General features: G+C 35.9%; 1 protein-coding gene across 1 annotated transcript in view; it reads right to left on the reverse strand.

Moving 5' to 3' along the window:
* LOC128860053 (uncharacterized) overlaps positions 1–16,158 on the reverse strand; it is a 130,723-nt gene that overhangs the window by 62,086 nt on the left and 52,479 nt on the right. Inside the window, exon 2 of the mRNA XM_054097281.1 lies at positions 2,678–3,980. Coding sequence (XP_053953256.1) covers positions 2,678–3,014 — 337 coding nt within the window. The 5' untranslated portion in view covers positions 3,015–3,980. The remainder of the gene's footprint in view (positions 1–2,677; positions 3,981–16,158) is intronic.

A 16,158-nucleotide genomic window follows, 5' to 3' on the forward strand; every position in this document is an offset into this window, starting at 1 on the left:
ACATCATCATCACCATCTTCATCATTAGGTTAACAGTCTTTAGCAGACCATAGCTTCCGAAGCTGCATTCCTCCATTTAACTCGATCATTGGTCAGCTCCGTCCAATTGGCAACACGCATTGTTCTTAGACAATTTACCGCAACGAATAAGTCACCTTTTCCGCGGTCTTCCTCTGCTTTCTTTTCCCACCGACTCTGTGCTTGTAGCACTATTTTTTTGTATTATACTATTGTAATATGACCCAGCCATCTTATTAAATAATGCATTACTAGATTATTAATAATTATCCACAAAAAAACAAAAACATGGACAATTTTCAATTCCTTCAACTGGAATAAGGAGAAGGGTTGCCCAAGGTAGGACACTATGTAGTGAAATTGAATTCCCTGCCGTCCAACGAGAATATATTTCTCTTATTTATCTCTTTCTTGATTTAGGTAGCTTTGTCATTCTTCATTTATGTCTACATTTATGTAAACTTACTAAAAAATTCATCAAATTTGCCGAAAACACCCTTTAAATGCCAACTGTCACAACATAACACTGACAAGCTTTTAATTACACCTTTACAGAAAGCACCAAAACACAACATACAAATATAAATGCACCAACAAGTTTGTAAACACACATAGATATGTGCGTATGTATACTACGAGGGAATAATAATGACAACTGTGGTTGCACAGAATGCATAGAAATGAGGTTCAAGTGCATGTATGCGTGACAAATATGCAAATCCTTTGTTTTGCTATACCTACGGTCATAGATATAGGTATAAATTGAAAGAAAATAATATGGATCCTAAGAAGCGCGTAGTTTGCTACTTTATGCTGTAGAGGCTTTCGAAATTAAAGAGGTAATATCATATAACTCACCAAGGATCTAAGGTAAGATAACACGTGGTTCCTGTCAATTTAAGTACATAATTTTTTTCAGTATTCATTGACATTTCATCATGGAAAGACTTACGCCTCAACAACGTTTACCAATCGTACCATTACTCGTATTACAAAAACCGACGCTCTGTGAAAAGTGTTCATCGCGCGCTCAGGTCAACAATTTTCTTCAGCGATAAGTGCCATTTTTGGTTTAATGAATACGTCAATACGCAAAATTGCCGTATTTGGGCTCAAGAGCAACCTGAAGTCATTCAAGAACAGCCACTACATCTATTGACAACAACCGCTTGGTGCAGCTTAAGGGCAGGAGGAATCAACGGCCCATATTTCTATAAGGCAAGGACGGCGCCAATGTAACAGTGAATGGCGAACACTGTCGCGTTATGATAAACGACTTTTTGATGCCGAAAATTGAAGCCCGCAATCTCCATAAAATTTAGTTCCAACAAGACGGCGCTACTTGCCATACAGCGCGTGAAAAATGGATTTACCCGTCGTCGTTTCGTTGGGCTCTGATTTCAGGTCAGTGGATTGGCCACCCAGATCGTGGTATATCACACCTTTGGGTTTTTATTTGTGGAGATATGTAAAGACTAGCGGCCTCGGTAGTCTAGCGTAAGTGAACTAGCCCACCATCCCAGAGGTTGTTGTAAAACGAGCAAAATCCGTGGCGCCAGCAAGAGAAAGCGGGCGATCGCGTTAATAGCGCAGACACACGAAATTTAGCGCAATCCTCAACCATTTGTGTGATCCTCCTACCAGAAAAATGTGAAACATAGCTGGCGCTCTTAGCAGTAAGAAAACGTTGTTCCTAAGCAACGACAGGTGAGCATTCCAACTACTTAGAACTGCTAAATGCTGAATGCTTTGTGGATAAACCAACTACGATTGAGGCATTGGAAACCAATATTACTAAAGTTATTCATGAGATGCCGACCGAAGTCCTCCAGCGAGTCATTCAAAATTAGTGTTTACGGATGTCCGTATTTCGGCGCAGTTGCGGACAACATTTGAAAGGGATTATCTTAAAAAAAATAAATGACATGAATGGTTCTATACAAAATTAACAAATATTGCCCAATCAATTTGTATTTTTGTTGTTTTATTCCAATTTAAATTCCGATACCTCTAAATTGATCACTCTCTACATGCTATTTATGCAAGGTAATGAGTCAAAATACCGATAAGTACTAGTAAAGGCACCAATAATTGGCAATAAATTATGCTAATGGCGCAATTTCCAGTTACATGTGGCACCAGTGGCCAGTTACACTGAAATGAATAATAGAGCGTATCTAATAATAGGACCGCATGTGTATGGAGATACTTCAGAATGCATGTGTTTGTCTTTTTCAGCACTCAACGCATCACTCAACTCGTGTTTTCTTTACCTTACACAGTGCAATTTGGCTTTTAAGCACAAAAACATACTCACGCGTGCATTAAGGCAGCACACATATTCGTGCATACATGAACGCACACGTACCCCCATGTATATATTTATTTATATTTATGTATGTGTGAATGTGTGTGTGTAGCTGTAGTATATTATTTTATTATTACACTCAAGTGCTGTTATTACGGGTATTATTATATACACTGCATTGTTGTTGTTAATGTCGCTTTTGTTCTTATTGCTTTTGTTGCTGCTGCGCTTGTATTGTTCATTTGTGTCTTTGTGTGGGCATGCGCGCATATTTACATCTATATATATAAGTATGTGTATATGTGCGTGTGTTTGTCATTCATTCAGTTTATTTGTATGTGTTGTACTCACTTATGCGGCATAATAGCAAAATTATTGTTGATATTATAATTTTCCACTTGATTCCTGCTCGACGGCGTGTGCCGCACGTTGACTGCCATTGCCTTTTGTTGCGCTGCTTCCCCCGTTGTCGCCACAGCAACGAATCATGCACGACTGTTTGCTGCTGCTGCTGCTGCTGTGGATGTTGTTCTTGTTGTTGCTGTGCTCCTTTTTGTTCTTCAACATCTTGCATGTCATAGCAATCGGCATTGTTGTTGCAATTGTTGTTTCTACTGCTGTCATCACATTGCTCGTCCGTGCATTTGTGGCACTGTTCATGCGGCTCGACAGTCTTCGCGCTGCACATTATCCTGCGCTGTGTTGGCGTCGCAGCCGCGCTCGCTGCTGTTGCTGCTCTAATATTGCACAAATTGTTTGCAGTGACTTTTGTTGCTGTTGTTGCGGCTGCTTGCTTGCGGTTGCTTGTCGTTCGCCGGATCTTCGCTGCCGCCCCAGACACTGAGGCCGCCGCGCTCGTTAGTTTTCTTGCTGCTGCCTCCAGTGCGACTTCTTTTACTGCCAGCGCTTATTATTCGTCCTCTTCTCGTTCTTCTTCTTCTTCGATTTTTTCTATTGCTAGGAGTCTTCAACTTCTTGGGCTATTTAATGCTTTGATCTTTGCCGCTGCTCATCTTTCGGCTCGGCTTTAGTGGCAGCTAACATTGTTGTTGCTGTTGTTGTTCTTATTCTTGTTGCTACTACCAAGTTTATTATGCTGGCGTGTGACTGCTGTCGGTTACGTCCGCCTTCTTGTTTTGTTATTATAGCCTCAGTGTTTGCTTTGATTATTTGATTTTGCTGCTAGTGCCGCCAACTACAATTGAATTTTCCTCTACCACGAATACTCCTACTGTCGCTGTCGCCCGCTTCGCTCTTCCTTACTAGCCTTACTCTGTTGCTCAGCTTTCGTTCGTTGCGCAAACTTTCCACCCACCACCGCAACCCTCTATTCACCACACACTTTTTGATTTTTTTTATGGTTTTTTTGATTTGCTTTTGCTACTTGTATTTCTTCACTTCTTTTGATTGTGTTGACTTTCTGCCTGGGTGTTTGAAATTTTGTTGGCGCCTTCGTCGCTCTTGTCGTCGTTGTCGCTGCCGTCGTGTCGTCTCCTGCCCTGATTTGTTAATGCCACAAGTTTCAATCCTCGAAATCAACAAATCAACAAAATTCGTAAATAACCGAAAATCTTTGCTGCTTCAACTTTGTTGAACGTTCTCTCGTCGGCAGCCTCACTCCTTCACGGCGCTTCTGCTACTCTGCGCTTGTATTCTGTAAGAAATGAATGAGAGAAAGAAAGGAAACGCATAAATACCAAATGCTAAGCTTATAAGTTGATTTGTAATTTATTAGCGAAAATAAGTAGATTTCTTGTTGGCTAAGTGTTTGATTTTTTCATTTTCTTTTTCCATGTCGAGATGAATAGAAATGACCGCAATACAATAAAAATGATTGAATGAAAATACAAACATAAAATATATTGCAAATGCCGAGAGAAGCAAAGGCATATACATAACTTCAGTGGAAATTCTAAAACGAAAAAATACAAATCAAAGAACAAATAAAAAAAACAAAATAAAAAATTTAATAAAAAACTAAATGCATTGAACGACTTTGCCGTGAAAATTTGTATTTCTGCTATCGAGAAAACTCAAAGAACTTTGAGGAATTTTAATTGGAGAATTCTAATTGGGCATGGAAAGCTATTAAGGCTTTATTACTTATGATTTTCTCTCCACTTAGCAGAGCATTTGCTAGAGGTGAAATAGGTAAAAGTACGCCAGAAATACGAAATATGGTACAGCGCGTTAAATCACTAAAGCACAGGCACTTATTGGCAAATTTTGACAATTTATTCGCAGCTCATTTAATTCTTATATTTTTTAATTTTAACTTTGTGCAAAGTAAAAAAAAATCAACCAATATTCCCCAAAACTTCAAACTTTTTAATCAAAATTTTAGAAAAACTTTAAATAATCAGAATTTTCGAGTAGCGCAATAAATTTTGATATAGCGAAGTACGACTTTGAAGTGACTCCAAATTCACGTTAATTTTTAACAATTTTTTTTTGCAGCGGTCTTGGCATGCAATAGATTTCAGAGTACCAGGTCATAGTGACATTGGGGAATACTGAACCTGGGAGGTAGTTTCCCTGCGAAAGGAGAGAATTGGGATGCCCTTCACAACCTGCGCTCTACTTCTGGAACGATAGACTTCGCATCAACTCAGCGAGCGTTGCGAAAATACGCAAACTTGTAAGGATGCGAAATACTTCTGACCACGTGCGCATCGGAATAGTATCGAGGTATTTTATGAGGATGAAAAAATCTAAGCTCTTAAACTTCGTAGATGTCTTCAGAGGTCCGTGAGAATTGTAACTACTTCGAGTCCTTTTTGCATCAGCTGTATGGAGGATAAATTGGAATCATCTCAGCACCTTCTCCGTAGATGACCTGCTCTTGGGAGACTAAGATTTAGGCATCTTGGTTCTCACTTCTTTCCTACGCCTGCGAATATAGCGGCCCTTGATATCAAAAATCTGATGAACTTCATCAGCAGCATAAAGTGATTAACCCAACCGCAAATCAGTCACCGTTCGTCTTCCGCAAATACTCAACCCTTTTTCCTTTCCCCACCCTAACTTTTCTCTCCTTTCGTCCTATCAGTTTCCTTCACCATATTTCCCTTGCAATGGTGTCACAAAGGATGAACTTCTTCGTCCACGTGGGCCCACTCTGGGCAACCATTATAACTTAACCTGTAATAGATTCCATGGCATAGAATAATTGAAAGCAGTGAAAGGCCTGATCGTCTCTCAAAACGTGGAGCCCAAAAGTATCTGCATAGTTCAGAGCCTGCCTGTGGAATATTTAGGCGGTACATGGTAGAACTGGTGGACGTCGTAGTGAAACAGCGGGACTACAATTCGGTGGTGCACAGGTTCCAATGTCCTTGTATATTTCTGCCATGAAAAAGATCTTCATAAACAATACCACCTGCTGTTCGGAGTCGGCTTAAAACTGTTTTTTGTTTTTTTGAAGTGAAACTTCTTAGGCGTCGATGGACGAGCGAGAATGGAGAGTAAAATTTCAAGGTCATGCAACGTTTTGGGCACTTTTGTTCCGCGAGATAGAAAACAGATATAACGGAGAAGAAAAGGAGGGAGAGAGCTATACCTTATATATATCTTAGATGCACTTTAGGCTATTTTTCCAGAGTTTTTCCTTGTGGTTGCTAATTTCTAGAGAGAAATAACACTGCCCACTTTTTGGCGCTTGTTTGTTAGTGCAAACTTATAGGAAATATATTTTTGGTGCCTACTTTTTGGCGCTATATTTCCTTGGTGCTTACTATTTGGGGTGTTTTTTGGTCCCAATTTTTTTGGCGTTTTCTTCTTGGTGCCTACTTTTTGGCGCTTATTTCCGTTTCCTGGCTAGTGCTTGTGCGTACTATATCCATTCCGGCGTCGGATTTATTGGTATTGCCTTGCGGTGATTTGTGCCGTAGCTGCGGTTCTGGAATCGCTGCGTTTGTACGGATGATAAACGCTCGGGGTAGTGAGCGTTGTTGTCATGGTTTGTGTCCGGCGTTTACCTACACCAGTCGACCATTCTCTGTTTTTTGTAAATTTTGTCTATTTGTATTCTCTGCAAATGCTGTGAATTTATTTAGATATATATTCTTTCTCCCTCTCTTTACCAACCCTGTGATCTGGAGCCAACCAAGCTAGGAAGCCATGGGTTACAATCGGAAGGACGATAGTACTCTAAAGACTACAAAACATAAAGTGTTTGTTTTCTCGAAAGTCTTCCAAAGGCCTATATGGTTTTTGCAGAGATTCTTGCAAAGTTCGAATTGAGTTAATTAAAAAGCTTCATCACTTGCCGTCGCCGTTGTATTCAATCACTTCAGCCCACCGAGGGTAATCTAACAGCAATTCGGCTACACCTACTTGCAAACGGAGCAGAAACGTTGCTCTTGCTTTCAGATTAATTACAATCGTAGAAGTAATGACTAACAACTGATTATTTTACGAGAAAACATTTCACTCTCAATGAGAATAGAAAATTTAATTCGCAAAGAAAATGCAAAATTCGGCAATTAAGCATAAATTCGAAAGTATCAATATCTTAAATGCAGAAATGACCACAAATGCCTTTTAATTACTTCAATACTTAGCCTATATATATTTCACTATGAATTTCATTTAATTGCGAAAATATTTAACTATTGTAATTAAATCAGTTTTGCTTGCAATTTTGTCACTCAACCGGCAATAATCGGCAAATTACAAGAGCATTAATTTTTTACACCATTCAGGCATGCCGGGGAAGAAATGAAATAATTACAAGATTTACAATTTGCAATTTGGAATATAAACAACAACAACAAAAACAACCCACATGTATTCCATGATATCAAAGTGAGTTTAATATTTGGGAATTCACACCTTCATACAGACGAATATGCGCTGCTCTGTTGCTTGCTTGTGTGCATTTATGTGCGGCATATAAAGTTTAAGTTATATTTTGGTCGCTCGCTGTGACTACCAACGCATCCAAAAAAAACTGAATATATTTCCTTGCCCCACTTGAACAAAATACAATATTTACAAATTAATTACAGAAAACTGAAATTCATTCATTTCCTGCTGCTACAGCTACAGCTGCAGCTCTTCTGCTTTCGTTTATTGCTGGCTCCCTGCAGTTAAAACTTAAACTACTGCAACAAATTTCTGGTTTAGCACCAGAGTGATTTCGCTCTTTGAGAACTACTTCGCTTATCATGGCGTGAGTAACGAGCACGAGCATGCTGCCAGAGTGTACATATATGACTATTCCAGGCTGAAAAATAAAAGCTCTTTTCTCGCATTATAACTGTGGCGCTTTGTATAGAGAGAATTCTAACGCAGTGTGTTGATAATTCGTGCTCAAATGTAATGTAAAAAAAAAATTACATTGTACGACCAGATCAAACTTCTTCCAAAGTAATAAATCGGCAATGGATTCTGGGAGACGGAACAAAAACAATATTCGTGTATCGGTAATGTGAAAGTTTACGTCTGCACTTTTTTTTAGGTGGGCCAATGTTTGCACTATTTTGCATAGTCTTAAGGCTAGTACCAACTTCACAGCCGTGAAATTTCGCCAGCAAGATGCATTTGGCTTGCCGTTAAATGTTGCTAGCAGTATTTATTGTCAAATTAGAAGGAACGTCAGAATGGAAATTGAAGAAATGTGAACAAAAAAATTTACTATATGAGCATCACCCCAGAAGCAATTCAAAAATGTTCGTAAAAAACGTGTTTTTAAAAAATTAGTACACATTTATATTGACACAAAAAAATATACAGAAGATTTACGTACACTCTTTGCGAAGACGATTCACTTTAAAATGCCATGTCTTCGAGCTATTCAAACTTAGGCACTTTACTCGGAAACGAACTGTCAGTTTTCTCTCAATTCTCAATTACATCCAACTTTTAGTAGGTGTGGAAGGAAAAATATTGCTGGCATGTTGCGCGTTGTTTTCACGGCGTGAACTGAGTACTACTCTGCCGTGAGCTACATATGAAATTTCACGCATACTTCACGGTAGTGCATTTTGTACCGATTTTGACAGCCATTTCACATGAATCGCAAACTTAGTAGTACGATTTTCGGTAAAACGGCAAATGAAACTATGTGATGCTTATATTTTAGTTGTACATATATTGTGTTCAGCAATGCTATGCAAAAAATAAGGGAGAACTTTTTTGTGGAGCATTTTAACGCTCTTTTGTCACTTTTATGGAAAATTGCAAAAACTATGCATAACAGAGGAATATAATGAGGGATTAAAATGTCCTCCTATTTGTGGTGTGCGTCTTGATGCTGTTCCACAAAATGGAGGGACCTACAGTTTCAAGCCGACTCCGAACGGCAAATATTTTTATGAGGAACTTTTTCATGGCAGAAATACATTCGGAGGTTTGCCATTGCCTGCCGAGGGGCGACCGCTATTAGAAAAATGTTTTTATTAATTTTGCTTTCACCGAGATTCGAACCAACGACCTCTATGTGAATTCCGAATGGTAATCACGCACCAACCCATTCGGCTACGGCGGCCGCCCCGATAAAATATTATACCAAAATATTTGCCCCAAAAAATATTATACTATGCATTTTTTAAGAAATTAGTCAAAACAAAAAATGTGTACAATCTTGAAATTTCACTAAAATATTTGTTTTCAAATCGAAATCAGCCATAACAACATTTTCCATTTTCTCTTTCTGCTGCATAAATGAGTTCTGAACTTCGGAGTATTATCAAACTGATTTCTGTTAACATTTGAATTTGCTGCTAACAGGCTCTACCAGAGTTGCCTGTATTTGTAGACAAGGCGCGCAAAGCGTGTATTTACTTCGTTTGGTATTTAAAATAAAGGATTAGTTAAATAATCTGCATGATAGTTCTACTACGCAAAACATAATTAAGGACCCTTTTCTAGTTAGTTTAGCTACACTCTGGTTGCGGCTGAAAGTGCTTTGCAAACATGTTTCCATCATTAAGTATGGATCTCACTGTTATCATAACATTGCCTGTTAAGCCAGCAGAATGGAGTCAATAACATTATGAAAGAGTGTAGCGATCTTTGGCATAACAACATTAAATTGGATTTTTAACATTTAAATGCAACATTTAGTTGTAGCTAGGCATAAGCTACGGGAGAGCATGACGCTAATAGAAAAGTGAATACCTGATTACTGAAAAAATTAATTTTTGGTAGCTGTAAAAACTGTAAAATAAATTTTATTAAAACTTACTGTTTTATTATTTAATGTGATTTTGCATTCCCTGCACTTTTAGAAATGACATTTATTCCATGATAGAGTTAGCCTATAGCCATCTAAGTCGCCGAAAGATAAAAATGAAACATAAATTAAATACTAAATACTAAACCTATATTTTTATTTATTACCGTTCATCCCTTTTGCAATTTATAGAAACAATATTTGTTAAAATTGTTTGCTGTGGCAAACTTTGCTTTTGATTTAAGCTACTATGTCTTGCGATCACAGATGTATACAAAGACTCATTCAGATATCTCGAATTTAACTTAAGTTATTCACTTCACAAGCAGCTGAACAATCGAAAATCAAAATTTGATTTTCATGCGAGGTACGCGTGGTATTTTGCAATAACTTTTGAAATCTTGCTTGATAAGGTGTCTACTAAGTTTGGTCAGTTCTGGCAAAGAAGTTGAATACATATACAAATAGGTATATGTAGTTACTTGGAAGCAGGCGGTGTCAGTCCCATTTTCCAAAAATGTTGCTGGTTTCATTTCGCATAGAAAATTTTCTTTAATAATTTCTTAAATTTCGTTTTTATTTACTTACTTACTGCTCTCCTGATCTTCACGTGGCGCAGTTTTTGTTTACGTGCTTGAAAGCTACTCTTACATAGAAATTGAGCATGGTGAATGCTCGAGAATTCTCTCATTTTTAACACCAAGGTGCCTTAAGCGATAAGCTGCAGATGTAACAAAGTTGGTTCATATAACTAAATTTTCACTCGAGTTAGCTTATGTATGGACGGACAGATAAGCATGGCTGAATTCTAATTCACTTCGTTGTTTTGAATATTTTTTATCTAATTACATCCAATTCGCTGAAATTCTAAGGTGCATAGGTTCGAATCTCCGTGCATGAAACACCAAATGATAGAAAAAAATGTGTCTAATAGTGGTCGCCCCCGGCAGGCAATAGCAAACTTCCGAGTGTATTTCCTCATAAAAAACATTTTGCCATTCGGAAACGGCCTAAAACTGTAGATCTCCCTATTTGTGGAACAACATCAAGACGCACACCACAAATATCACAGGAAAAAGAGCTCGGCCAAACACCTAAAGATAGTGTAAGCGCCAATTATACATATTATTAACCCCTTGCAAACAATCGCTATGTCAGCAAAATTTAATTTTTTTGCCTACTTCAAGAATTGAACCTAAAACTTTTTTAAGGTCATTCCTGCCACTCATTACTCAATTTCCCCTTCTCATAGATATAATTTATACAATGCTAATTCCGGACTATCGAAGAGAAATAAAGATGCGGAAAGTCTCAGTTCGCATTTTGTACCAGTTCAGAACTATTAAAAATTAGTCATAATTGACCTGGTTGTTTACATGGAAAAGAGGAAGAATGTGCACTAGTTTTAGGTCTAAATTCACTAGTAGCGCACTCATTCGCTCTTAATAGATTTCTTTACAGGGTTTGCCTATCTGCACAAGCACCCATACACACTCATTTACTGTTAGTCAGTATTGCTTGCTACATTGCCGCCTTTCAAGCGCAAAATTGAAATCGTATGCAATTTCATTAATTTAACGCTCATTCTTCGCAGCAATCGTTCAACTGCGAAAGTGCACAGTAATCGTTTGTTATTGTTGTTGATATTGTTGCAATGTCAGAGGAAGTCAGAGAGTTACTCTTAATACTCTTGTTGTTTTTACTTTACGCAATTTGTAATATGCATAAATGTCGGCTGGCTGCTGTTTATACAGCAATTCATCATACGCACTGTTGGCCGCAAGACCGAATAGCTGAATGCGTACATGAATCATTGAATGAATGAATGAATGATCGGGTGAATATTGTTGTTTTCAGAGCGCAGTAAAGGTTGAAGTGATGAGTTCAACTGCATTTCACAGTCTGTGAAGTTTTGACCATTAAAGCAAATAACTATTAACAAATACACAGAGAAAATCAATTTGTACATTCATACAGTCAAGTATCGAGATAATGAAATGGGTATATAAGTACATTCTTGCATTTGCTTGCAACATAGTTTGAAAGTGTTTTGTTTGCGTTTGCTTATATGATGTCGAATTGATTCGTGTTAACTCATTCCTTTGAGTATTTTGTGTAGTGGTGCCTTTACATTTACATATAAAATTACGTACGAATATGCGTGGCTAAATGTGTATAGTTGCGTAGATCGTTTGATTTTGTGTTCTTTGAAATCAACTAGCTAGTGTTCATGTCTTCGTTTGCAAATAAAATACAGTGAATTATTTGTTTTAAAGGGAAAAGCGAAAAATTTCTGTTCTTAGTTAACTTTTTCTTTAAATTGAAATACGTTACGATTCGCAGCATCTTTGAAGAAGTACGGTGCAATTATACCTCCAGTCCATAAACCGCACCAAACTGTGACCTTTTCTGAATACATTGGCAGCTCTTGCAAGTCTTCTCGCTGATCTTCACTCCAAAATCGACAATTTTGCTTATTTACGTGCCCACTAATCCAAAAATGAGCTTCATCGCGGAATACAATTTTTCGATAAAAAAGTGGATCTAAACTTTCGTGTTCTGTTAACGCATTTTTATAATAAAATTCAATGATTTGCCAGCGTTGTTCGTTTGTAAGACGATTCATGGTTAAATTATAGACCAAACTGAAGATGTTTGACAGTGAAACAAAACACGAAACGTACGTCAGCTGTTTAAACCAACCGTTTAAAAAGATAATAGCTAAAAAATTACCCTTTATGTGGCAACACCTTCAAAAAAATATTTTTTATTTAAGTTTGCTAAAACGCCTTTCATTTGATATCAATATTTTAGTATTCAAATAAAATGTGTCATAAGTTTTAATGCTTGTAATTAAAATAATGCGGCAGCAACTGATAAAAATATTTTTTGTATTAAACCTCGTTTGAACACACCATTTGTTACCTATATATTTATAATCAAGTGAATTTGTGGCAAGTTGCAAATTTTGCAATAATAGTCAGGTGGCAACGCTATAAAACACAATAATTGTTGGTATATACATTTTTTAGAATGATGAATATTACTTATGAATATTTCCAATATTTATATTTTTTTTCGAATACAAACAGGTTTGCAATAATATTCAGCTGGCAACGCTATAAAACACAATCATTTTTGGTATATATTTTTTTAGAATACTGTAATACTTATGAATATTTGAATTCTGAATATTATGAATTTTTTTTTTCAAATAAAAGCAGATGGAAACGCCCTGTAAAATAAAAACTATATTAATTTATTTCGACTTATGTTATCGCTTATTTTATCTTAAGCAAAAATTCTTTTCCGTCTTCGTATCTCCTCGTCTCACCATATGAATGAGGCTTAAGTAAGCTTTAGACTATCTCTCCACAGTCCACATAAACCACTATGAACTAAGAGGGAAACATCGCATGTATTTTCAGTGCCTGCCCGCCCCTAAAAACCGAATAGTCAAGTGGACCTACTGCTATCACTGCAATGTTCTAAAAACTGTCAATTCGAAACTAGTACTAAAATCGACAGTTGAGATCGAGTACGTAAAGTGACCCCTTTCCATCCGCGAACTTTTGTATCAAAATGGCTCTTTGTAGTTAATTGGGTCTTGATTCCTTTACCGCCCATCTTAACCTAAAGCAATCAAGGAATATAAGGGCAGGCAGCACTTTAAGTACGCATAATCAGTGTTCAGCCTCTTTAAACTGACTATTCGCTTAGCCACTGCTCTTATTACTTCCAATTGCTTTGAAAATACCCGTGCTTCTACAAATATTAAGGTACTCTTTGTCATGGTTTTTGAAGAAGCTGCCCAGTAGAGAGGGTAAAGAAATCATGCAAGACCTTCTGTGCCACTATTTGTCACTGCTTATGTAGATGCTTTATAGGATTCTCATTAAGGAGTTCGATGCCTATAGAGATTATGCATCTGAACCGCTGGGGCGCACACATATTAAAAAAAAGGAGAAATTCAGAAATTATACGTCGCATGTTGTGGGAAAAATATTTAGAAAATTGTATTTTATATATTTTTTTAATGAACAAAAAAAAGTTTTTCTTAATGACAGGCTCTCCTGGACAGACAAAGTTTTGCCATTTGAGTGTGAAAAATCTCCTCATAAAAAATACTCTGCCATTCGAAGGCAGCGTAAAACTGCAGGGAGCTACAAAAAATCAAAACGCACTCCCACAAATAGGAGGTGGAGCTAGACCGAAAACCAAAATAGTGATATAAGTCCCTTTTATATATATACATAAACTCCATACTAGTTCACTTGTAATATCGATCCCCACCTGTGAACTGAGCAGTTCAAGTGAGGAAAACTATAGATCTTATAAAGTATAGTAACGCTGCATATTAAGTTTCCCATTTCCTCACCAATTAAGTTTTTAAAGACGTCTAAGGTTTCTAAGAGCTAAATTTTCAGAAAATAGTTTTATATACTTACATATATTCACTCTATGATTTTAATATGAATATCAAACGAAATGCTTGGTTACTTTTAATCAGCACAAATATAGTACTTGAATGCAATTTAAAAACTGTGCCCTTAGTTATATTTATAATTCATCAATGAATTATTTTGAATCAAATTCCTGTTAAAGGTATATGTAAGTATGTATTAGTGCACACCATAACTTCATTCTTCTTGCCGTTTTATAAAAAACGTAAAATAAATAGTTGAACTTCCCTCTTAAGAAGTAAAGTATACGCAGTGGCTACCTCTGTTTACGTTTCCCCTTTGAAGCTTTAAAGTCCATCTAAACATTAAATTGATAAGAAAATGAGAACCTGAGTATGCAGCATTACGATTTAAATTCCAATGTTTCCTGGATACCAAAAAAAAAGAGTTTTATCACACGGCGATATCAAGTAGAGCTTCAATTTCGCATAAGTATAGCATTCCAGCATCATAATTAACCGGTGAGTGTCGGTTATTCAAATTCGAAGATTAATGACATCCCTAATATGCACATCTAAAACGTATTAAATAGTTGTCAGTCGTTATCCGCAACCAAATTCAAAATCCAATTATTTGTTTGACTATTAAGTGAAGTAATAGTACAAACGGATTAAGGCACTGAGACTTGTATTATCTGCACCACTAAATCAGCTGAGAGAGTATCTTTGTGTCAAACAAAGACGTCGGTTCAATTGCGGTTAATTGTACAACATCAGCGCTAAATGAATTCTGTTCACAGCAGGCATCAAGAGTGTTTGAGTGCCTACATGAGTGCAGATTATGTGGTCGGCTGTTGATTTTTTTGTGCGATATAGGATTGAAGTGATAACTCAATGTATAATTCGTAGAATAAATTGGAGTAGTAATGAAAATTAGATTAAATTAGAAATTAATTAAATTATGAAATAAATCAAGTTAAGAAATTATTTTGTTAAGCAATCAATTATATATTAAACACTTTGAAAGTAAGTAATGATTTTATATACAAACATTTCTTCTAAGGCTAAATATTATATATGTGCAAATGTATTGAAACTGTCTTTTATATTCGCTATTGAGAATTTTTAATAGCTTAAGTGTGTATGCAGAACACATTTTTTTATAACAGGGAAACAGAAAAACCTTTGCTTTTGCTTCTTAAATTTCCGCTCAGAATAATATACGAATAACGAATGATATATAGATATGTATATCAAATGCACGGCATTTTCCTTTATGTGGCAGAAAATACACATGACCTCAGTCAAAAAACATTGTCAAAAATCAACGCATATTTTGAGCCAGTTGAAATTTGCACTTTGTGAGACTAAAATTTAATGCACTATAAAATTGCAATTAATTCTGACTAAAAGGTTTGAATTTTTGATGAAAATTTGCGAATTTTTTATAATTTTTTTTACACAGTTTTAACTTTTAACTTCACCAAAGATTAAAATTAAAATGCGAGTATTTATGGGCTCAAGAGTTGAGTCAGAAACCGAAATTAACTTTTCTTCTTCTCTAATTAAACCGAGCGGCAGCCATTTAAGACCAAATAAAATTGAAGTGAAAATGAGAAAGGAATAATGCAGCATTACTCTGTAAAATCTACACTATCTACCTCAAATGCTATGACAAAAAAATTTATAATTTGGTGTTCCTCTTTTATTTTTTAACATATTAAATACTTGAGGAAAATAATATGTTTTTCTTTTTAAATTGAAAAAAAAAAAAATATTTAAGAAAAAAACTAATATATATTTGTTGTTTTATTTTAAATTTTGTAAAAGAAACTTTTTTTTTAATTCAAAAAAAATCGGACTTAACTAGTTCGAGTAATCCCTGAAAATCTGATCATAGAATTTCTATAACTTTCCGAGCAATACTCAAATGCATACAACGAATTCGACATGACATTTTGAGAGTTTTGTAATGTTGAAAATTTTAATATTTGAAGTAAAATATCTTCGGTTCTTTTTGGCAATTTTCAAAATTATAATTTTTTCTCCTTTTTTTGCATTTTTTTTTTTTTTTTTTTTTTTTGGATAAATATATGTATACATCACTTACATACGATGTTTTTTAATTTATTAAAATTTAAAAAGAAAAAATGTGTTGGTAATTTTTGACTACTACTATTGTACTTTTTTCGGATTTTTTATTAACAGCTAAGACTAAACTCAATAGTCCCTGCAATTACAATATATATTAAT

Source organism: Anastrepha ludens, chromosome 4, assembly GCF_028408465.1.
Source record: "Anastrepha ludens isolate Willacy chromosome 4, idAnaLude1.1, whole genome shotgun sequence".
NCBI lineage: Eukaryota > Metazoa > Arthropoda > Insecta > Diptera > Tephritidae > Anastrepha > Anastrepha ludens.